At 39.5% G+C, this 25,000-nt stretch overlaps 1 protein-coding gene across 1 annotated transcript in view; it reads left to right on the top strand.

Moving 5' to 3' along the window:
- Window positions 1-25,000, top strand: part of cpne7 (copine VII) — a 109,875-nt gene that overhangs the window by 10,046 nt on the left and 74,829 nt on the right. Inside the window, exons 2-4 of the mRNA XM_061882560.1 lie at window positions 4,044-4,284; window positions 14,344-14,526; window positions 17,204-17,278. Coding sequence (XP_061738544.1) covers window positions 4,111-4,284; window positions 14,344-14,526; window positions 17,204-17,278 — 432 coding nt within the window. The 5' untranslated portion in view covers window positions 4,044-4,110. The remainder of the gene's footprint in view (window positions 1-4,043; window positions 4,285-14,343; window positions 14,527-17,203; window positions 17,279-25,000) is intronic.

The raw sequence follows: 25,000 nt of genomic DNA, 5'->3' as shown, positions 1-25,000 counted from the left end.
TATGTATGTATGTATGTATGTATGTATGTATGTATGTATGTATGTATGTATGTATGTATGTATGTATGTATGTATATATACATATGTATGTATATATACATATATATATGTATCTATGTATGTATATATATACATATGTGTGTATGTATATACATACATATATATGTGTATATATATATATACACACATGTATGTATGTATATACATACATATATATGTATATGTATATATACATATATATACATATGTATGTATATATACATATATATGTAAGTATATATGTACATATACATATATATGTATGTATATATATATATATGTATGTATATACATGTATGTATATATATGTATGTATATACATGTATGTATATATACATATATACATGTATGTATATATACATATATACATATGTATGTATATATACATATGTATGTATGTGTATATATATACATGTATATACATGTATGTATATATATGTATGTATGTATATATATATATACATATGTATGTATGTGTATATATATATACATATATATGTATATACATGTATGTATATATGTATGTATGTAAATATATATATATATATGTATATATATATATGTATATACATATGTATACATATATACGAATATTAATGATCAATCCAAAACTGACAGCAATAGTATTAACTAAGTACCCGGTGAAATTTAATCCGAATAAAAATGGTCCTTTTCCAAAAATTGTGTAATTAGTTCACTTTATGTCACAAACCATATTCCTGTGTGTACAAGGCATATATTTTCTAACTGTGATCAATCAATCAATATTTTTTATTTAACCAGGTAAAAACTCATTGAGATTAAAATCTGTTTTGCTGCCAAGCGGGCAGCAAAAACAAAGTTACAGAAATACATATCAAAACAAAAGAAAACAGCAGCAGTCACACACCATGATTAAAAATAAATGACTTCCATATATTGACATAAAAACAATATATACAATGTTTCAGTAAAAACAACTTCAAAACAAGTACAATGCCCAAAAGAAACAGTTCTTTAAAATGACCAGAAATTCCCTCCAAAGTGATCAGCTCCAGAAACCTCAGTTCCTTCTGTAAGTTATTCCATGGCCATGGAGCAGCATAAATGGCTCAGTGGTAGTAGCAAAGACAATGCTAAAAGACAGTCAAAATAGCAGCAATAAAAACATTCAAAACACGCTGCAAGTGTCCTTATAAAAAGAGTATTTTGTTATGATGATGTGTTTAGAATGACGCACACAGGTGTATAAACAAATTTTAGCTGGCAGACTTTGGTTAAAATGTAAAACCACTTCACACAACTTTGTCTCTCTTGCCAACAAGAGAGCTAGCTAAAAAAAACTAAGTAACTATCTATCTTGCTGCTAGCGGGGTGTATAAAATAATCAGGCTGTGTCATGAATACAAAGGATTCTGGGTATTTGTTGTGTTGTGTTTATGTTGTGTTACTGGGAGGATGTTCTCCCGAAATGTGTTTGTCAATCTTGTTTGGTGTGGCTTCACAGCGTGGCGCATATTACTAAGAGTGTTAAAATTATTTATATCACAACCATTAGTGTACTCTGTGTCACCCAGTATGCCTTGCAGTCGTGTGCGTGTTCCCGCGGAAGCCACACACAACATGATGCTGGACTGACAAGCAGAGCGTACATGATGTAGAAGGCGACAAAGCCAATGGCTTCTAGCACGCCCTAATACTTATTATCTGGGTGACTGCCGAGAGTCATTCAAGAGAATAATAGCGTATCCTATTGGCTTTTGCGCTTTAAGACACGGGTCTTAAATGGCTCTTTGAATGACAAAGGATACCCATCCCACAACCATGTATATTAAATATTTTCGGATGGTTCAACCGCCACCCGCCCTAATCTAATTAGAATTTATTTTCTCGTCATGTCAACCGCCCGACCCGCGGTTTATCCGCGGATGAGACCGCAAACCGCGCATCTCTAGTGGGTAGTGTCTTGCCCAAGGACACATTGACAGTGAATAGAATGGCAGAAGCGGGGATCGAACCTGGAACCCTCAAGTTGCTGGCACGGCCACTCTCCCAACCGAGCTATACCACCCCCTTAAGTAGGAATCATTTATTATAAATCAGATATTTTCATAGCTGCAGCATGAAAACCTGTTAACAACCTTCTAAATACATGTTTTCAACATAGTGAGAACCTCTCGAAATAAAATAACACTCTCCTCCTTTTAGTTTATTTATTAATTTGTATGCTTGACAATGCTTAATTTAAGGACCAATAAATTTTAGAAAAAGATAAAAATTATGTATTATGTATACAAAAAAAAAATCAGTAATGTGGTGCAATGCTCTTTTTGAAGCGCAATGTAATGAGAGATGACTGTACTCCTTTTAAAAATATTATTTTTTGCCCCAGAAACAACAAATGTTTGCAAAATTGTATATATCATTCGAGACCAAGAATGGATTGTGGCTCAGTTTTTGTTGTGCCGCTCTTAGTGTGATTGGTGAAAGTGATGTTAGGAATTTGATTGCTTATCAAGCAGGCACACACTGTTTACACTTTTTTGCATTGAAGTCTGCTATCAGTCATATCCATGCATGTTAATGTTGTCATAATGTTATCACTATACTGTACGGTTTGTATTGTTAGCAATTTGGAATCCTTAATGGTGTAATAGAATAAGATTTTGCCTTAATTGGCAAAAGGTTGTCCATGCAATCAATCAATCAATCAATCAATCAATCAATCAATCAATCAATCAATCAATCAATCAATCAATCAATCAATCAATCAATCAATCAATCAATCAATCAATCAGTAATTGTATTTCTATAGCCCTTAATCACAAGTGTCTTTGCGTGATTCACAAGCTCACAATAGGCTCACCTAGGCTCCATTGTAAGCAGACTTTTGATCGCATGTATTTAAAATTTAAAATAAAAAATTAAATAAATCCATCGTCATGTCTCTCATAATTATTGTGAACAATAAACATAATTCCAAAAAAGTACAGTTCCTCTTTAGGTAAGCAAAATAAGACGTGCAATTCATTTTGCGTCCCTACCTACATTAATATGCTGATCATCAAAACGCACACAATACTTGGTTGAGAAAATACAAGTACAGTATATTATACAGCCCGCACAATGTGATCCATCAACACCCAATATCGTTTTGAGACCACTATTTGTCATATTGTTTAATACATTTTAACATATTTGGATGTTCAGAAAAAAAATAAAAATTAGATACATCGTGTATTTAGCAACATGTTTTTATAATTTCATTCCTGCCAGAAGACATAAGGGGCTGATTAAAAGAAACATAAAATGATGCCTTTTGGTGTCCTTTTATATTTTTTTAATGACATAAAATATATATTAACAACATATACTGTATCCTAAATGATAAAAACGTCTTGAGCACAGTAGTGCAGCACCTTCTGCTGTAAAAAAAAAAAGAAGAATGGTTACAATGTAGAGGCAAAGGACGACTGCTGCTAAAATGCCCATAAAAAGTGGTTGATGTCTCCTGCTTGTTTGAAAACATAGAAAACGCCACAGGTAAGAGCATGATGACATGAATTAAGTAAGTGAGGCACACAAAATCCGCATTTAAATAAGGCGGTCTGCGACCCTTTTTAATTACACAGTAGATCACATGCAACACGTCCACTAACAGATTGCACACGCAATCTGTTAGTAAATCAGGCTCTAAGTTTCATATCTCTTTGGGAGAGAAAAATGCTCGTCTGACAGCAAGATAGAGCATTGTTCAGCTGGTGGCCTATTTTTACAGTACATGTATAGTGCATCATGACACCACCGCCTGCAGGACGCGATCCGTCCAGTGGATCTAATCTAGACTCCCCAAAAACCCATATCAGAGACATCCTTCATCCAAAAAGAAATACTAACTCCCACGAGAGATATGTTGGCTTCCTTCCTTTAGTGAAACGAAACAAGGAATCTCTGCTTAGCTGTCTGCTCTCAGCATCTTTCCTGAGATCCTTTCCCTAACCACTTCCTGTTTCCATCCCTCACAGTCACAGACAACATCACTTCCCCTCTTCTTGTTTGCTGCTCGGCTGCTCCCCTTATCCCCGGGCTAGGATGAACGACATTCAGGAGGCCACCTCCCCTGCCACCAGCCTCGGCGGTCCGGCGACCTGCGTCTCCAAAGTGGAGCTGCGAGTGTCTTGTAAAGCTCTACTGGACCGAGACACTCTCAATAAGTCCGACCCTTGTGTGATCCTCATGGCCCAAACCAGCGGACAGTGGACGGAGGTGAGGGACTTTTTTTTTCCTCCCCTCCATCTGTCTGATAAATGAATCCTACGTTCATGAGAGGACTTTTGAAATGTTCTCAATTTATTAGCAGTTTAAGAAGTAATTTCGAAAAATTCCAAGTCAGAAAAACAGTCCTGGGTGTTGTCTGCCTCTCATTACTTGGCTCCACTGTCCTTTTGACGGCAGAAGGGGAAGAAGATGAAGGAATGGCTCCAAAAGAACCTATTTACTGTACAATGCATCTTGCACAGTGCCTGCTTACGTCATATGTTGATTATGTAAATATTTTAGGGCAGGGGTCTCAGACACGCGGCCCCCACTTTAATATGAAAGTTTAATGTTAGTGCGGCCCGCGAGTTTTATATGAATGGTGCTTGACAGCATTGTGTTATTTGGGTCCAAAATGGCTCTTTCAGCATTCTGGGTTGCCTACCCCTGCGTTAGTGGAAAAGCGGCAAATGAGTGAAAGCGACAGAAACGTTGCCATGGAGACGAGGGTTTTCTCACGTGCCTGACTGCAGTCACACCGCGACACCTGTCTGTCAGTAATAACAGTCCTGATAACCTGGACAAATTCAAACCGTTATTTGTTTTTTTTAATCGTTTAATTCACATTGCCTCACACGATGAACACTACATATATTTCTATGTGACGTAGGATAACACTTTTTTGCGCTCGCTATCCAGGTACTTTTTACTTTTTACTATTATCCGCCGCGTTGCTGTAGGGAGGAAAAGCGGAATGACACACATTGCGGAAATAACATTCTCAAATATATCCCACAACCCCAAATATGTCTTTTTCAAAGCTTGCAGTGAAGAGAAAGGTTTCTGATGAGCAAAGAAAATTCCAGGAAAAGTGGGAGATGCATTATTTCTTTGTTGAGCACAGGGGCACCCCGACATGTCTTATTTGCACAGAGAAAAAAAAAAAAAAAGAAATATTTGCTTACGGCCCAGCCTCTGCATCCAGTGGCCCCAGGTAAATTGAGTTTGAGACCCCTGTTTTAGGGTCTATCATTGTGTAGTAAACATACAGTTGGCAAAAATGTATCCCGCATTTTTCGGAGTATAAGTCGCTCCGGACTATAAGTCGCACCGGTCGAAAATGCATAATGAAGAAGGAAAAAGACATATATAAGTGGCACTGGAGTATAAGTCGCATTTGATAAAACCCAACACCAAGAATAGACATTTGAAAGGGAATTTAAAATTAAGAATAGTTTACAACAGGCTGAATAAGTGTACGTTATATGACGCATAAATAACCAACTGAGAAGGTGCCTGGTATGTTATCGTAACATATTATGGTAAGAGTCAATCAAATAACTATAACATATAGAACAGGCTATACGTTTACCAAACAATCTGTCACTTTTAATCGATAAATCCCATGACATCTTCTTCCTCGATGTCGCTTCTAAACTACTCTGCCAACTCCAAAGGTATGCGCCGCTTCCTCTTGTTGTTTTCTGCTGCATATTTCACTACGTCCAGCTTGTAATCTGCAGTACATGATTTCTTTTTCTGTGACATTTTTGTTCAGCCTTTCTCAGTTTTTACCGCTAACGATGAAATGATCCATTTTAATAGCTACGGCAGTAGCATATAGCATATAGCGGTTAGCATTCCATGACCCACAATGCACTTCTTCCGTGACCCTCCCCCGCCAAATTCTTATTGGTTGACGTGTATGTGACGATTGCTGACGTGTGTATGACAATTGCTGACATTTTCTTTGTCTCTTCCGCAAATGAGATGAATAATTTTATTTGATATTTTACGGTAATGTGTTAATTATTTCAAACATAAGTCACTCCGGAGTATACTATGAAAAAAAACTGCGACTTATAGTACAAAAAATACGGTACTTTAAAAAAAAGATTTTAGGCATTCTAACTAGAAAATAAAAGTTTGCTTACAATGGAGCCTGTGGGAGCCACTGTATTCTGCCTAAACATCCTTAAAAACATCCGAACACCTCCATTAAGGTTTTATATACCTGATGTAAGTATATATTTAGTATAGGAATGGGCACATTTACAATACAATTTCATATTTATGTATTTTGATCATTTTAAGCTTTAACGGCACATTAATTTCAAAAACGCATCACAAGGTTTGTTCCATCCATCCATCCATCCATCCATCATCTTCCGCTTATCCGAGGTCGGGTCGCGGGGGCAACAGCCTAAGCAGGGAAACCCAGACTTCCCTCTCCCCAGCCACTTCGTCTAGCTCTTCCCGGGGGTTCCCGAGGCGTTCCCAGGCCAGCCGGGAGACATAGTCTTCCCAACGTGTCCTGGGTCTTCCCCGTGGCCTCCTACCGGTTGGACGTGCCCTAAACACCTCCCTAGGGAGGCGTTCGGGTGGCATCCTGACCAGATGCCCGAACCACCTCATCTGGCTCCTCTCGATGTGAAGGAGCAGCGGCTTTACTTTGAGCTCCTCCCGGATGGCAGAGCTTCTCACCCTATCTCTAAGGGAGAGCCCCGCCACACGGCGGAGGAAACTCATTTTGGCCGCTTGTACCCGTGATCTTATCTTTTCGGTCATGACCCAAAGCTCATGACCATCGGTGAGGATGGGAACATAGATCGACCGTAAATTGAGAACTTTGCCTTCCGGCTCAGCTCCTTCTTTACCACAACGGATCGGTACAACGTCCGCATTACTGAAGACGCCGCACCGATCCGCCTGTCGATCTCACGATCCACTCTTCCCTCACTCGTGAACAAGACTCCTAGGTACTTGAACTCCTCCACTTGGGGCAGGGTCTCCTCCCCAACCCGGAGATGGCATTCCACCCTTTTCCGGGCGAAAACCATGGACTCGGACTTGGAGGTGCTGATTCTCATTCCGGTCGCTTCACACTCTGCTGCGAACCGATCCAGCGAGAGCTGAAGATCCCGGTCAGATGAAGCCATCAGGACCACATCATCTGCAAAAAGCAGAGACCTAATCCTGCGGTTACCAAACCGGAACCCCTCAACGCCTTGACTGCGCCTAGAAATTCTGTCCATAAAAGTTATGAACAGAATCGGTGACAAAGGACAGCCTTGGCGGAGTCCAACCCTCACTGGAAATGTGTTCGACTTACTGCCGGCAATGCGGACCAAGCTCTGGCATTGATCGTACAGGGAGCGGACCGCCACAATAAAACAGTCCGATACCCCATATTCTCTGAGCACTCCCCACAGGACTTCCCGAGGGACACGGTCGAATGCCTTCTCCAAGTCCACAAAGCACATGTAGACTGGTTGGGCAAACTCCCATGAACCCTCAAAAACCCTGCCGAGAGTATAGAGCTGGTCCACAGTTCCACGACCAGGACGAAAACCACACTGTTCCTCCTGAATCCGAGGTTCGACTATCCGGCGTAGCCTCCTCTCCAGTACACCTGAATAAACCTTACCGGGAAGGCTGAGGAGCGTGATCCCACGATAGTTGGAACACACCTTCCGGTCCCCCTTCTTAAAGAGAGGAACCACCACCCCGGTCTGCCAATCCAGAGGTACCGCCCCCGATGTCCACGCAATGCTGCAAAGTCTTGTCAACCAAGACAGCCCCACAGCATCCAGAGCCTTAAGGAACTCCGGGCGGATCTCGTCCACCCCTGGGGCCTTGCCACCGAGGAGCTTTTTAACTACCTCAGCGACCTCAGCCCCAGAAATAGGAGAGTCTACCACAGATTCCCCAGGCACTGCTTCCTCATAGGAAGACGTGTTGGTGGGATTGAGGAGGTCTTCGAAGTATTCCTTCCACCTATCCACAACATCCGCAGTTGAGGTCAGCAGAACACCATCCGCACCATACACGGTGTTGTTAGTGCACTGCTTCCCCTTCCTGAGGCGGCGGACGGTGGTCCAGAATCGCTTCGAAGCCGTCCGGAAGTCGTTTTCTATGGCTTCCCCGAACTCCTCCCATGTCACAAGGTTAGTTGTTTTTTTTTAAACAACATCACTGATTATTACTCACTGCAGACCTAATGAGAGCCAACAAACATAATAAAACATCACTTACTGTGCAATGTCTGCTGTCATTAGAAAATCTGACTGCTTGGATGTTCATATATTCCTATTTAGATGAAGAATGACTCATAATTATCGCATAGAAGAGGGAGTAGGATCATGCATATTTTCGTGTTGTAACTAATACTTGGTTAATATTTAGGTAGCGAAACGTGAATGGAGTATTGTTGGCAGTTTTTGGATAGTTATTTATTGGCTTTTTTGGGCAGAATAGAGGACCTCCCTTTGGTTTTGCTGTAAGCAGACTTTTTAAAAAATGTTTATCTATGAGTTAGAATGCATAAAAAAACCCAAAATAAAACATCTGTTGTCATGTCTTCCATAATGATTGTGAACAATAGGCAAAATCCCAAAAAGTGCAGTTCTCCCTTAAAGCCGTAATATGATATTATTGTGAAATTGGACCAAAAAAGACTTTGTAAAAATGCCATAGTGTGTAAAATGAAGTGGCAGAAATGTGGGATAAACACATTTACTGTAATTGAACACAAACATAATGCTCAAGTGTACAAAACATATTTATGACTACAAACAAGTATTTCAAGTGCAAAGAATTGTGTGGAAACATCCACTGTTTCAAGAAAATGGATAACGATTTAACTTTTAAAGATGTAAATACCTCGAAATTGGATGTTTAGCTTCATTGCCTTCAAATATCTTTTTCTGAGTGATGGTTTATCAGTAAGAGTCTCATATGTCACTCCGCGGCGGTACAACATCGCTCTGCGTCACCTTGGAAACGCTCAAGACGAGCATAGCGTTTAGGGACTCAGACCTACACCAAAGAGGTTATGTTTTCTGCAGGGTTTGTTTGTCTGTTTGTACTAATAAGTCAAATCGTTATGGATGGACTTTGATGAAATGATCATGGAATGTCCACAAAAAACAATTCTTGTTATCTCTTCCGATAACACTTCTCCCACATTCTTCCTCCTTTTCTTCCCTTAACTGCGTTCCACGCCCCCTCCTTCTGGTCCCGCCCTATGGTCCTGCCCGCGCAGAGCATTAGGGGAGATGTAGTTTATTTTTACACCAGCCAATGCAAAAGCACCAGAAAAAACCTGTACTCACTAAGTTTCTGTTTCATACCGTCAGAAGTGAGAACATTACATCTACAATAATGTTACACCACTAGGCGGTCCACAATAAAATTATGTGACGGGCTAGATTTGGCCCCCAGGCCTTGAGTTTAGCACCTCTGTCCCAAGCAAACAAATAGTATAGATTGTTTATGCCAACAGAAATGTCCGGCACAACATGCAGTCCGAATACTACTAAAACAACAGGATTTGTCTGTTTTTTCCTCCAGCTCTCGAGCCTTTCTTCAAGCCTTTACAGTTTTGGTGTTCCACATCTCACTATTGGTAGGATTTAAATTTAAAAAAAAATAAATAAAAATTGGAATAAAAATATCATCACAGTTTTCTTAAAATCCTACTAAAATTTCCAATTAAAAGACTGATTTTACTTACGCCACTGTTTCATAGTTAAACACAAAAACATTAAGTTATTTTTTTTCTGTTTTTCAAACAAAACACACTAATAAAAGTATTGTGCGAACATTCAGAATTCTATGCTGTTTTAATACACTCGTCATGCAAATTTGTAAAAGTTTTGGTGTTCTTCAGTTTAAATGTCATTGGTTCACACAACAGTTGTTTGATTCACCAACATGTCAAATTCAGTTCATGTTTGCAAGAGAATACTAAACATTCCCATCTGTGCAGTTGTAGACGGCACTATGGCTATGCGCAAAAAATATGAAAAGTGATCTCGATTCATGCTAACATAGAATCAAATTTCTCAATGATTTAGTTTTAAAACATTTGACTTAACAAGCTTCATTACAAACAATACCGACATTTTATCTAAAGGGTCACCCCTCTAATGCTGACAACGTTGGCACTTATTTCATAGTTCTGGGCTGAAAAATAATGTCTGCTGGTAAAATTTACTTCAGAATAGACCCAGTAGTGATTTTAAGCTTGTTTTCTAACGAGTTTCAGCACATTATGGTATGTCGCTTACAAAAGACTGGAGGCAAATTTCCTGTTGCGTAGTTTGTGTTTTGGTACAATCTTCTTCCCAAATCATGATATTTTAATGCAGAATTTAAATGAAAACTAAGCCTGCATACATTTCCAAAAGATGGGAATATGAGGAAAGTATGGACCTCCCTTGTGAAATTCACCAAACAAAATAGTACTTTCCAAGCGAAAGGAATGTAATTAGCAGCCATTATTTGAATGATTCTGACTTTCGAAGAAAACGGGCAGTGATTGGAGTTTGGTTGGGAAAAAAAGTAAAAGACTGAAGCTAAATGAGATCAGTGAAATCAGGAGAACCCTGTAGGGAAGAAATACTATGTCAGAACCTGTGGAAAAATGGAGAAAGAAGAGCATTAAAAAATTAGATAAAAGAAGATGAGCCACTGGTATTTAATTTGCATCCTCTTCTACTGATGTTATTTCTCATGATGCTCGAGGAAAAGTTAAAAGTACATGAGGAAACACAGCAAGTCTATGGAAGAGGACAGAGGTGCAGAAATGCTGATTTTATTTTCTGTTAAACATATCACTTTATGAATAATTTATCATGGACCAGGGCGACAAAAACATGCAATTGAGTGATTAAAATAACACTTTGACATGCCTTTATCTACTCTGTCTATGCGGGGAAATGGGCTCCAGTTCTGAAGATGACATCACAACAAGAGGGGCGAGTCTGGAGATGGGAAGTGGGCGCTCCAAGCTTGTTATCTATTGATTACTCAAAAAATAATTAATATTATGTGGAAAGCAAAAAATGCAAAACGAGAACTTGCTAGTAAAATTCAAAGCATCTGAACCATTTTGGTTGGCATTCTGGTTGACACTTCTACCTTGTCTACGCCCCCTAACACGCCCTGGCCTGCGAGGCCTGCTGGTTATCATTCTTCAGCTTGCGGTGCAATCGGTTGTATTAATTCGGACCTTTCTTTTGACTTATTAAGACATGAATCTATTGTGCAGTGGATGAGTGATCGTGCCATGTTCTTGACTTGATGAATAATTTTGTCTTCCTACTCATTTAGTTTTAAATATTATTATTATTAGGCTAAATTATATTAATAATATCATTATGATCATTATCATTATCATACTTTAATTATCATTAATAAGAATATAATTATAATAACAATTATTATTATTAATGCCATCATTACTATTAATAATATTTTTCATAATTTGTAATAACTGTGGGATTGGTGTTTGTAAAAAGATGCTATTCCTATTGTTTTTAGTGTAATGTTACAACTCTAATGTGGACCTTGAAATTGGCATTACCAGCACCTCTTGTAGCTTTGGGAAGTAATAATTTGCTCAACTTTTCATAACACTTCCTGGCGAAATTCTTGCGTGTGCATGTTCATATGCTAGAGGGATTGAGTTGTTCTCCAGGTTCAAACGTTTGTTTTCTTGGACTGCTCCCAGGCCGAGTTGGAGTGTGGGAGGCTTGTCTGTTATTGGCCTTTTAAATCGTGGGCAAATGCCAAAAAACAATCAGGAGATTCATTCAATTACAAGTGATGTTTTCCTGTAACTTGGTACTTAAAAAGTCTCATATTTTTAAAGGAAATGGAACATTATAATTGTAACTGGATTTCTGTGTTCTTTTCCTGGACGCATTTGTGATTGACATGAGTTCAGTGTGCCCTTTATCACTAGTGTCTGTTAATCTGTCTGTCAGCCTATCTATCTATCCATCCATCCATCCATCCATCCGTCCGTCCGTCTGTCCAATCATCCATCTATCCATCTGTCCATTGATCTCTACACAGTGTTCATAGCAGAGATAATTAAAGGCAACTTTAATTTACCATGACAGAGATGTGTGTGTAGCTGAAGTTTCACACCCCCAACAACAGCAACATCCAAGCTCCTGGCACAATCTATCCTCTGTTCCCTAGATTAGTTCGCATCAACAAACAGACGCATCAAACTCATCCCAAGTCTGTCCATCCAGATGGCACAAAGAGAGGGGGAGGAAAGCAACGATAAAGAGACATCAGATCAGATGATTGCATTTAGCCAAAATGGAAATTAGTGTGTAAGGACATCCACAGGTTACATTTGACAATAATTAATATTATTATGCACAGCAAGGTGGTGTATTAAAGTTTCAAATTGGACCCTCTGTGTTGCGTTTGTATGTTAATTGTCCATATTTGTCCAGTATGTGCCCTGTCCTGGATTTGTAGCCAGATCATGTTGACCAAAGTCAGTCAAGACAGACTAAACAGGAAAAAGTGACAGAAAATGATAAATAAATGAATGCATGACTTTTTATTCCACAGCCAAACAGACACCACAACATAACATTTCTAGTTACTAATGTGATTTCGTTTTGATTTTGTCATTATGGATAACTCATGGAAAAGAAAAAAAAAACTATTTTCACAAAGAATAACCCTGAGTATATAAAAGCTTGGAAGCGCCGAATAGCGAATAGTTTTTGTCTTGTATAAAGCACATTGTTGTCTTCAACTGCAGAGGTCCACCAGGGCCAAACCATCTGAGTTTCATTCAGCACCAAAGTGAAAAATACAGAACTCGCCTTCATTTTTACCATCAATTATTCATAGAGAAATCAAAATCTTGGAAAATCTTAGCTGACCTTACCTAACTCAGAGCTGTCTAAACGTTTGCACCTGGGGGCTGCATTATGAAAAATCTACTCAGTGGCCTAGTGGTTGGAGTGTCCGCCCTGAGATCTGTAGGTTGTGAGTTGAAACCCTGGCCGAGTCATACCAAAGACTGTAAAAATGGGACTCATTACCTCCCTGCTTGACACTTGGCATCGAGGGTTGGAATTGGGGGTTAAATCACCAATAGTGATACCTGGGCGTGGCCACCGCTGCTGCTCACTGCTCTCTCACCTCCCAAGGGTTAAACAAGGGGATGGGTCAAATGCAGAGGACAAATTTCACCACAATGAGTGTGTGTGTGACAGTCATTGGTACATTAACTTTAACTAAATCAAAGGATGCAAGAGGCTAAAAATAGCTATATCTTTAAAACAAGGAGTTGTGTTTTTAGTTATTATTATCAACATTTCCGTGTTTTCCCTTGACAGTGTGCCCTTTTGTTCAAATTTTCCCATATTGGCTATATTTTCCCATGGGTCATTTTATTTCTACAATGTGTCGCAGGCCACAAGGGACCCCTGGACATTTCTCCTCCAACCCACCCCTCTGCAACTTTTTAAAGTAATCATACTAATTAAACAAACACATAAACAAAGTGAGATGAAGACATAGCATTGTTGAGCACAAAAAGGAATGAGATAGTCAAAAATGTGGGTTTTATTTACGATGCTGCGTGCAGAAGCGGACTTATCTAAAGACAGACCCAAGTGGAAACACATGAAATGACATTAAAAAGGGCAACTGATGGCGCCCTGTTGAACGCCTCAGATTGCTGTGATGTAAACCATATGACGATTTTCCCTATATACTCACATTAAAACCTAAAGATAAGGATCATTCTAAACATTACAATGCAAAATCTGCAATTCATTTTGAGTCATTGAAGCATTATTTAGAACCTTTGAAAATAATGAGAAAATTCTGGATTTTTTCCCTACATTTTCATTCTTCTTTGTTTTTATAAACATGCCCATATTACACAGGTGACCTTGTGGATCTCCGGACCGCATTAAAATATTTATAGATTTTACAAAAAAATGGAGCAGATGGGGCCTCAGAGAGCTCAACTTTCTTGTCAGGCAGTGAAAGGCAGACATGTACGTTGTCTCGGATTAAATGTCAGAGCCCTCCAATCTTCTCTCATATCTTCCTCTTCATAGATCCTGGAAATGTTCTTTTTGCTGTGCGCTGGTCTTCCTCAGTACAAGCACATTTGTATCAGGAATCTATTTTATAGCATTCCACTCTTTTCTAAAAAAATATATAGAGCTTCTCCAAACCAATAGTTCCCAGATTCTGATGATTGATGAAACGAAAAATGAGTTAATTTCCTTTCAGTTGGACAGGACAGAAGTAATCAAGAGCAACTTGCACCCAGTCTTCGCCAAGGTTTTCTCCTTGGACTATTACTTTGAAGAAGTTCAGAAGCTGCGCTTTGAAGTGTACGACATCCACGGTACTCATAGCATCGGGACGCGTGATGACGACTTCCTGGGTGGCGTGGAGTGTACGCTTGGCCAGGTAAACATGTTCACTTTTCTTAATCGTCTCCACAATGTTCTATTTTGATGCTCTATTGAACTGCATGAATCTGAGGTTTGATGGTCAGTTCCTGTGTTGTATCACCAAATTCTGGGTCCCCTAACAAAAGACTCTAAATGGCCCCCCATCCCAGCCTAAACCTAATTTGTAAAAAAAAAACATTGTTGCATTGATTCGATTCAAACTCGCTTTCAAAAACAACTCTTAAGTTACATTAAATTCAAAATATGGGATTAACATTTATAAAACATAGCTAGAACATATCCAGATGAACCCCTATAAATAATACGGTTTTGTTTAAAAAAAAAAGTTTTTTTTTTTTTTTTTACAGAATTAGTGCCAACAAATTCAATATAAAATGTCCAGAATATGATTTCAAATAATCTTATAACCTGTCATTGTTCACTTAAATATGATTATACATCTACCATGTTTCCCTTCACTTCAGCTAGTCCACATAGGATTATCATCAATGGGTAATACAAGTTATAATAATTAATATTATGAATATATTATTATTAATGTATATCATTGGAGTTACTATAAGTCGCCCCCTGTCTTTAAAAGCTATTGACGCCTCTGTTTCAGGGGTCCTTGAATTCACCACAGTTATGGGAAATAGGATGGCAAAATAAAACTTGTACATCCATTTTTTCCTCTGCTGCCACACATAAATGTAATATATTTGTACTTTTCTTCTTTCAGTTCATCCTTGTTCCAACATGTTGGTGCTGTGTGTGAAAGCATTAAAGGAAAAATACATTTTTGGGGGGGATTTTTTTTGCAATCATTATAAAACATATGACAACAGATGTATTTTTTTAATGCATTCTAACTCCCCAATAAATGTAAAAATAAAATAAAATATGAAAACACCATAAAGAACACAATGAACTTAGACTTTGTGTCAGTGTATTATGAAAGCCATTAAACTTTAAGCACTTCCTGAGATAGGCGCCAGCGCCCCCCGTGACCCCGAAAGGGAATAAGCGGTAGAAAATGGATGGATGGATGGATGGCACTTCCTGTGTAGCATTCTCATGTTGGCAGTTCACCATTAAAGACATGTTTCGAAAAGCAATTGGTGACATCTGCAACTGCCACAACACATCATCATTCAAATATTACATTTATTATATAAACAAAACAGTTATCAAAAACTATACCATAGCCAAAAAAAAGGTCAAGTCAAGTCAAAATGTGTTGTCAATCAGATCATACAACAGTACATTACACAGCAGACTGAAATTGTGTTTCTGCCATACTCCAATGTGCAATATCAAAACAATATTAACATAACATTAACAACTTAACATTAGACTAAACACAGGACACAGATATTTAACAGATAAAAAAAAATGATTGGCAGTGAGCTTACAGTTACCAAACTATCATACTGTTCAAGAATATAGTCAGGTTGAGGTTAAGGTAACATAGCTGCAAATTTAACCAACGTGAACATGGCAGATTTAAGTACAAAATAAAATAGAACAAACAACAAATGTAGTGACACACATTTTTACAATGGAGTTCAGGCTGCCCATCGTGCCGTTGACCAACTGCGAGCACTGCACGGAACTCTAATTACAAAATTATGGTTATGTTGACTCTTATTGTCTCTGCATCTTATTGTTTTGTTATATTGAGTGGTTAATTTTCAATGGAAGAAGATATTGTGCGTTGTTTGTGCGTCTGCCTCTGTCTGCTGCAAACCACAACAGACGCAGCTGATTGGAGTAGCGGCAGCCAATGCAGAGGGGGCTTAAAGTTAACTGACACGTCATCCTTAAATACTGTCACGTGTGGCGTGGGTTAAACTTGAATTTCTATTGCGACATCCAGTGGACACATTTAGAACAGCAGTTTCTTTAATAAAAATGTTGCAGCTCATTTTTTATACTCAGCAAACACATCTTGCGGGCCGCGGGCCAGATTAAACTGGCTCGGACAGGGATGTACGTTTGACACCCCTGTTCTGGATTGTAAATTATGCCACTCACCTTGATAGGAGAAGGATGAGGACGTAATCCAACAACGTGGTATATTTTGACAGCCAATTTAGACCCAGAAATAGCGAGAAAGAAACGAAAATATCCCCCCTTTTTTTGTATTATGAGGCAATATTACAACATTTTATCAGTCGGCGTCCTAATGATGGCAGACATTGTGAAGTGATGTTTTATTATGTTTGTTAGCTCTCATGAAGTTAGGGTTGCCGCTATCCGGGTGAAAAGAAACCCGTATGCATGTTTGATTAGTCGAATACAGTCTTAATCTGATTCAAAAAACCTTATTATTGAACTGTCATAGTTATACTAATTTTGTATTAACATTTAGGATGTACCATGAATTGATTAACGTGGACCCCGACTTAAACAAGTTGAAAAACTTATTCGGGTGTTACCATTTAGTGGTCAATTGTACGGAATATGTACTGTACTGTGCAATCTACTAATAAAAGTATCAATCAATCAATCAAAGGATTTAGTTTTGTTTTAATAAATTATGTTTTTCGATTACAGAAAAAAAATCTTCAAACTGTACAAAAGCAAATGACCACACTTTGGACACCCCTGATCTAATCCTTCTACTCACTTTGATGACTTTGAATGTTTTAGAAGTCCAATAGTCATTTTCTTCCTGTGCTTTAATGCAGATTGTCGCCCAAAAGAGGATGGTGAAGCCTCTACTTCTCAAGTATGGAAAATATGCTGGCAAGTCCACTATCACGGTAGGCTCTACTAAACTTACTTACCTCCATGTTTGCATAGAATGCTAATACATATCAGTACTACTTTATATTATATATATATATATATATGTATATAATATAAAGTAGTACTGATATGTATATATGATATATATATATATATATATATATATATATATATATATATATATATATATATATATATATATATATAAATATATATATATATGGGCTGTTAAACAATTGAAATATTTAATTGCGATTGATCGCAGATATATATAATTTTTCATCATTAATAAGTGTACCCTAGACAAACAATTTTCATGTTTACACACCATGAACGGACAATTAATTTGCTTTAATTTAATGTGTTTTAAACATTATACTTTTTTTAAACAGCTTAACTCAAAAAGGACAAACACAATTTAATGACAATAAAAAATAATTGCCAGATAAACATTGGGGTCTTGCCAGATTTTGTATTTTGTAGAAATACAGGATTTGTAATTCTGCTTTGGGAGCAATTGCATTCAGAGAAGGAACTACACTTCCATGTTTGGATACCAGTTTTACGCAAAAATAACACAAAATGTGTATTATTATGATCATGCTTTCATTGTCAAAGATGTTTGGTAATACCCATCCTACCATTTTGTACCGCTTGTCCCTTTTTGGGTCACGGGGGGCTGGAGCCTATCCCGGTTGTAATCTGTGATATTTCTACCTGAAGAAATGCTTCTGATATTCTGTACATTACATGTTGTACAAGTTTACGGCCTTCATATGGCTGCATGGCAATGTTGAAACACTTTCTATTAATTTATAAAATGTAATATGGAGCCTGAGAATAATTTTGTAATTGAGGACTCGACCAAAAGGTATGAAATAATTACACAGTATTTCAGCCAGCCAACCCTCCCTAGCGGGGTTGGCTGAACCGTAGTCTGAACACGGAAGTGAAGCATCACCTTCCTCTCAACGACGCATGCAGCAGGTGTTTGCTGCACAAACGTCGCCCTTCACACGACGAAAACGAGTCCTTTCTTGTCGGGGGAACAACTTACCATAGCTTTGAACCTGATATTTCCATAAGGTAGCCTTTTCCTTTCTCCATTTCTGCTCGCTTGTGGCTCGTCATAAACAAGTGAACGACAGCCAAAGTCCCCCGCTACGGCACAGCCTGAGGGTCAAAATGAACGTGCATTATTTGTCCATTAAAAAAATTAGTGCCGTTATTGAAATTTATCGGATTCACTTTGACAGCCCTAATATATGTGGATATATATACATATACATACTGTATATATACATAGTGTATATATATCAATCAATCAATCAATCAATGTTTACTTATATAGCCCTAAATCACTAGTGTCTCAAAGGGCTGCACAAACCACTACGACATCCTCGGGCCAGGAAAACTCACACCCAGTGGGAAATCGGTGACAATAATGACCCAGTGGGACGTCGGTGACAATGATGACTATGAGAACATGATACTGTGATACTGATGATACTGATGACTATGAGAACATATGAGAACATGATACTGTGAAAGATCAATCCATAATGGATCCAACACAGTCGCGAGAGTCCAGTCCAAAGCGGATCCAACACAGCAGCGAGAGTCCCGTTCACAGCGGAGCCAGCAGGAAACCATCCCAAGCGGAGGCTGATCAGCAGCGCAGAGATGTCCCCAGCCGATACACAGGCGAGCAGTACATGGCCACCGGATCGGACCGGACTCCCTCCACAAAGGAGAGTGGGACATAGAAGAAAAAGAAAAGAAACGGCAGATCAACTGGTCTAAAAAGGGAGTCTATTTAAAGGCTAGAGTATACAAATGAGTCTTAAGGTGAGACTTAAATGCTTCTACTGAGGTAGCATCTCGAACTGTTACCGGGAGGGCATTCCAGAGTACTGGAGCCCGAAATGAAAAAGCTCTACAGCCCGCAGACTTTTTTTGGGCTTTGGGGATCACTAATAAGCCGGAGTCCTTTGAACGCAGATTTCTTGCCGGGACATATGGTACAATACAATCGGCAAGATAGGATGGAGCTAGACCGTGTAGTATTTTATACGTAAGTAGTAAAACCTTAAAGTCACATCTTAAGTGCACAGGAAGCCAGTGCAGGTGAGCCAGTACAGGCGTAATGTGATCAAACTTTCTTGTTCTTGTCAAAAGTCTAGCAGCCGCATTTTGTACCAACTGTAATCTTTTAATGCTAGACATGGGGAGACCCGAAAATAATACGTTACAGTAGTCGAGGCGAGACGTAACAAACGCATGGATAATGATCTCAGCGTCTTTAGTGGACAGAATGGAGCGAATTTTAGCGATATTGCGGAGATGAAAGAAGGCCGTTTTAGTAACGCTTTTAATGTGTGCCTCAAAGGAGAGAGTTGGGTCGAAGATAATACCCAGATTCTTTACCGTGTCGCCTTGTTTAATTGTTTGGTTGTCAAATGTTAGAGTTGTATTATTAAATAGAGTTCGGTTTCTAGCAGGACCGATAGTCAGCATTTCCGTTTTTTTGGCGTTGAGTTGCAAAAAGTTAGCGGACATCCATTGTTTAATTTCATTAAGACACGCCTCCAGCTGACTACAATCCGGCATGTTGGTCAGCTTTAGGGGCATGTAGAGTTGGGTGTCATCAGCATAACAGTGAAAGCTAACACCGTATTTGCGTATGATGTCACCTAGCGGCAGCATGTAGATGCTGAAGAGTGCAGGGCCAAGGACCGAACCCTGGGGAACTCCACACGTTACCTTAACGTAGTCCGAGGTCACATTGTTATGGGAGACACACTGCATCCTATCAGTAAGATAAGAGTTAAACCAAGACAGGGCTAAGTCTGACATACCAATTCGTGTTTTGATACGTTCTAATAAAATATTATGATCGACAGTATCGAAAGCAGCGCTAAGATCGAGGAGCAGCAACATAGATGACGCATCAGAATCCATCGTTAGCAATAGATCATTAGTCATTTTTGCAAGGGCTGTCTCCGTCGAGTGATTTGCCCTGAAACCGGATTGAAAGGTTTCACATAGATTGTTAGACGCTAAGTGTTCATTTAACTGCTCCGCAACAATTTTTTCGAGGATTTTTGAAATAAAGGGAAGGTGAGACACCGGTCGGTAGTTTACCATGAGGTCAGGATCGAGGTTAGGTCTTTTAAGAAGAGGATGAATAACCGCTTTTTTGAATGCTAGGGGAACAGTGCCCGAGGAAAGTGATAAGTTTATAATATTTAGCACTGATGGACCTAATAATACAAAGAGCTCCTTGATCAGTTTCCCAGGAAGAGGGTCAAGTAAACATGTTGTTTGTTTTATTCCATTTACACATTGTAACAATTCCTCTAATGTTATTTCCTCAAAACGAGAGAAACTATTTTGGAGGGCAGTATCCGCCGTATATACAATCGTGTCAGTGTTAATAGAACCCCGTTGTAGCTGGGACGCATTGTCTTTAATCTCCTTTCTAATGACTTCAATTTTCTTACTAAAGAATTGCATAAAGTCATCAGCTGAGTGGGTGGAGCTACTGGAAGGAGTCCCTTGTCGGGTTAGCGATGCTACCGTACTAAACAAAAATTAAGGATCGTTTTTATTACGGTGGATGAGATTTGAGTAATATTTAGCTTTAGCTAAGGTAAGCATGCGTTTATGAGTTATTAAACCATCACTCCATGCTTGATGGTGCACCTCAAGTTTAGTCGTGCGCCATTTGCGTTCCAGCTTTCTGCATAATAATTTCTGAGCTCTAGTTTCTTCTGTAAACCACGGGGTGCGCTTTTTTGGAGCCTTTTTTAATTTTAGTGGTGCTATGTTATCAATGGTTTCGCGCAGGGCGTCGTTAAAGTTGTTAGTGAGGTTATCAATAGAGCCCACATATTTTGGGAATGGTGCCCTTACCGAGGGCAGTAGGTCAGCAAGAGTTGTCGTTGTGGCCGTATTAATGTTGCGGCTGCTATAGCAGTTATTATTATTATTAGTTTGACGAACATGCGTCTGAACCTCGAATTTTATAAGGTAATGATCGGACAATACTTTAGTATACGGGAGTATCGTAACTTTGGAAGCGGTGATACCCCTGAAAAGCGCTAGGTCTATCGTATTACCGTTGCGATGCGTGGGTTCATTTATTATTTGTGTGAGACCACAGCTATCAATTATAGTCTGGAGCGCTACGCACGGTGGGTCCGATGGGGTATTCATATGGATATTAAAGTCCCCCATTATGATTATATTATCGGCGTGTGTCACTAGATCAGCAACGAACTCTGAGAATTCATTGATAAAGTCCGAATAGGGCCCTGGGGGGCGGTAGATAACAGCCAGGTGTAGAGGCAGCGGTGTGACAGACCTCATGGTAAGCACCTCAAACGATTTATATTTATTATTTGTGTTAGGACTAAGGTTAAAGTTTTCGTTGTATATTAGTGCGACCCCCCCACCCCTTTTAAGCGGACGGGCAATATGCGCATGTGTAAAGTTAGGAGGACATGCCTCATTTAGCGCAAAAAAGTCATTTGGTTTAAGCCAGGTTTCACTGAGACCGATGCCGTTAAGATTGTTGTCTCTGATAATATCATTAACTAACAACGTTTTGGGAGACAATGATCTTATGTTTAAAAAAACTATATTATAGGTTGTGGGCTGTTTTAGGGAATTTTTGATCAAATTATCCGTAGTAGCAATATTAATAATGTTGTGTTTATTATGCCCAGTGCGTTCAGTATAATTTCGACCATATCTAGGAATTGATACGACGGGAATGTTCCGATTGTTTGATTGTTGCTTTGATAAACTGCACGCATCATGGTTAGCCTCCTCAGTAACGGGGATTTTCCGATTGTTTGTTTGTTGCTTTGATAAACTGCACGCATCATAGTTAGCCACCTCAGTAACGGGGATTTTTCGATTGTTTGTTTGTTGCTTTGATAAACTGCACGCATCATAGTTAGCCACCTCAGTAAAACACATGTCCAACTCTGAAACACTCAAAGCAGAAAAAACTTGTTCTAATTTAACAGACTCCTTACCCAGACCAGTAGTCTCGCATCTTTCATCTAAATCCGTCTTCAGGATGGGGGGAAGTGGTGTTCTGTGGGGATTAGCCTTCTGCTTTGTTTTAAGCCCCGCTCGGCATCCGCGTTTCCGATCACACCGCTGGCGTCTGCTCCGTAGACGGCCCCCGCTGCTACTAGACTCCGCTGCTTCACAGGCCGCTGGATGTAGCCGCCGACGTATTCCCATGCTAGTTAGCATGTTTAGCACGCCCGCGTCTATCAGTCCAAAACGGCCCGATATGTCCATATCCAGAAGTGTCTGGCGGTCGTACGTGATCACGGAGTGACCACGATGCCAGCCAGCCATGAAGTCTGCAGAACTGTCCGGCATTTCCGCCAAATGTTCCATCTTTAGCAAGAGCACCGCAGTGTCGCAGCCCGTCCGGGCGCCGCCATCTTGTAAATATATATGTATATATATATATATATATATATATATATATATATATATATATATATATATATATATATATATATATGTATGTATGGGCTTCACGGTGGAAGAGGGGTTAGTGCGTCTGCCTCACAATGCGAATGTCCTGAGTAGTCAGGGTTCAATCCCGGGCTCGGAATCTTTCTGTGTGGAGTTTGCATGTTCTCTCTGTGAATGCGTGGGTCCCTACCGGGTACTCCGGCTTCCTCCTACTTCCAAAGACATGCACCTGGGGATAGGTTGATTGGCAAAACTAAATTGGCCCTAGTGTGTGAATGTGAGTGTGAATGTTGTCTGTCTATCTGTGTTGGCCCTGCGATGAGGGCGACTTGTCCAGGTTGTAGCCCCGCCTTACGCCCGATTGTAGTTGAGATAGGCACCAGCGCCCCCCGTGACCCCAAAGGGAATAAGCGGTAGAAAATTGATGCATGGATGGATATATATATATATATATATATATATATATATATATATATATATATATACAGTGGGGCAAAAAAGTATTTAGTCCGCCGCAATTTCTCCCACTTAAAATGATGACAGAGGTCTGTAATTTTCATCATAGGTACACTTCAACTGTGAGAGACAGTATGTGTAAAAAAAAATCCAGGAATTCACATTGTAGGAATTTTAAAGAATTTATTTGTAAATTATGGTGGAAAATAAGTATTTGGTCACTTCAAACAAGGGAGATCTCTGGCTCTCACAGACCTGTAACTTCTCTTCTGTCCTCCACTCGTTACCTGTATTAATGGCACTTGTTTGAACTCGTTATCTGTATAAAAGACACCTGTCCACAGCCTCAAACAGTCAGACTCCAAATTCCACTATGGCCAAGACCAAAGAGCTGTCGAAGGACACCAGGAAAATAATTGTAGACCTGCACCAGACTGCAAAGAGGGAATCTACAATAGGCAAGCAGCTTGGTGTGAAAAAATCAACTGTGGGTGCAATTATCAAAAAATGGAAGACATACAAGACCACTGATAATCTCCCTCGATCTGGGGCTCCACGCAAGATCTCATCCCGTGGGGTCAAAATTATCATGAAAACGGTGAGCAAAATTCCTAGAACCACACAGGGGGACCTGGTGAATGACCTGCAGAGATCTGGGACCAAAGTAACAAAGGTTACCATCAGTAACACACTAGGCCGACAGGGAATCAAATCCTGCAGTGCCAGACCTGTCCCCCTGCTTAAGCCAGTGCATGTCCAGGCCCGTCAGAAGTTTGCCAGAGAGCACATGGGAGAAAGTCATGTGGTCAGATGAAACCAAAACAGAACTTTTTAGTACAAACTCAACTCGTTGTGTTTGGAGGAAGAAGAATACTGAGTTGCATCCCAAGAACACCATACGTACTGTGAAGCATGGGGGTGGAAACATCATGCTTTGGGGCTGTTTTTTTGCTAAGGGGACAGGACGATTGATCCGTGTTAAGGAAAGAATGAATGGGGCCATGTATCGTGAGATTTTGAGCCAAAATCTCCTTCCATCAGTGAGAGCTTTGAATGGTTGACCAAATACTTATTTTCTACCATAATTTACAAATAAATTCTTTAAAATTCCTACAATGTGAATTCCTGGATTTTTTTTTCACATTCTGTCTCTCAAAGTTGAAGTGTACTTATGATTAAAATTACAGACCTCTGTCATCATTTTAAGTGGGAGAACTTGCATAATCGGTGGCTGACTAAATACTTTTTTGCCCCACTGTATACATGTATATATATATGTAACCTATACGTGCTACAAATCAATGCAATAAATATATATATGGGGTGTTTTGGGCTAGGAACAGAAGACTAGTTTCAACTCGTAGAGAGAGGCAGAGCTTGAATTGTAGTTTGGTTGACACCGTGTATTAGAGAATTAGTGATGGACAGCAGATATATACACACACAATTAGTTGAATGGCCATTCAACATGAAAGCAATTTAAAGAGAAAAACACAAGTACTATATACATATATACAATTCCATTTAACTATTCAGTGTCTCTGGATCTTGTTTAAATCTCAGTTTAGATAGTTGTTCTTGGGGAATAAAGGATGGCAGTACAGTCCATGTGCTGCAGGTAAAGTGTCAATTGTAAAGGGTCAGCTCGAGAGCCTCCTACCAGCCCAGACAGAGCAGGTGGTGAGGTTCCTGGCGGGAATCTTCCAAACTTGATCCTTGGACTAGGTGATTATTTTCCTTAGCTCGCCATCAAAGAGAGAAGCCTGGCCTGTGTA

This window comes from Nerophis ophidion, linkage group LG02 (genome assembly GCF_033978795.1).
Source record: "Nerophis ophidion isolate RoL-2023_Sa linkage group LG02, RoL_Noph_v1.0, whole genome shotgun sequence".
Classification (NCBI taxonomy): domain Eukaryota; kingdom Metazoa; phylum Chordata; class Actinopteri; order Syngnathiformes; family Syngnathidae; genus Nerophis; species Nerophis ophidion.
This window is presented reverse-complemented; position numbering and strand designations above follow the sequence as displayed.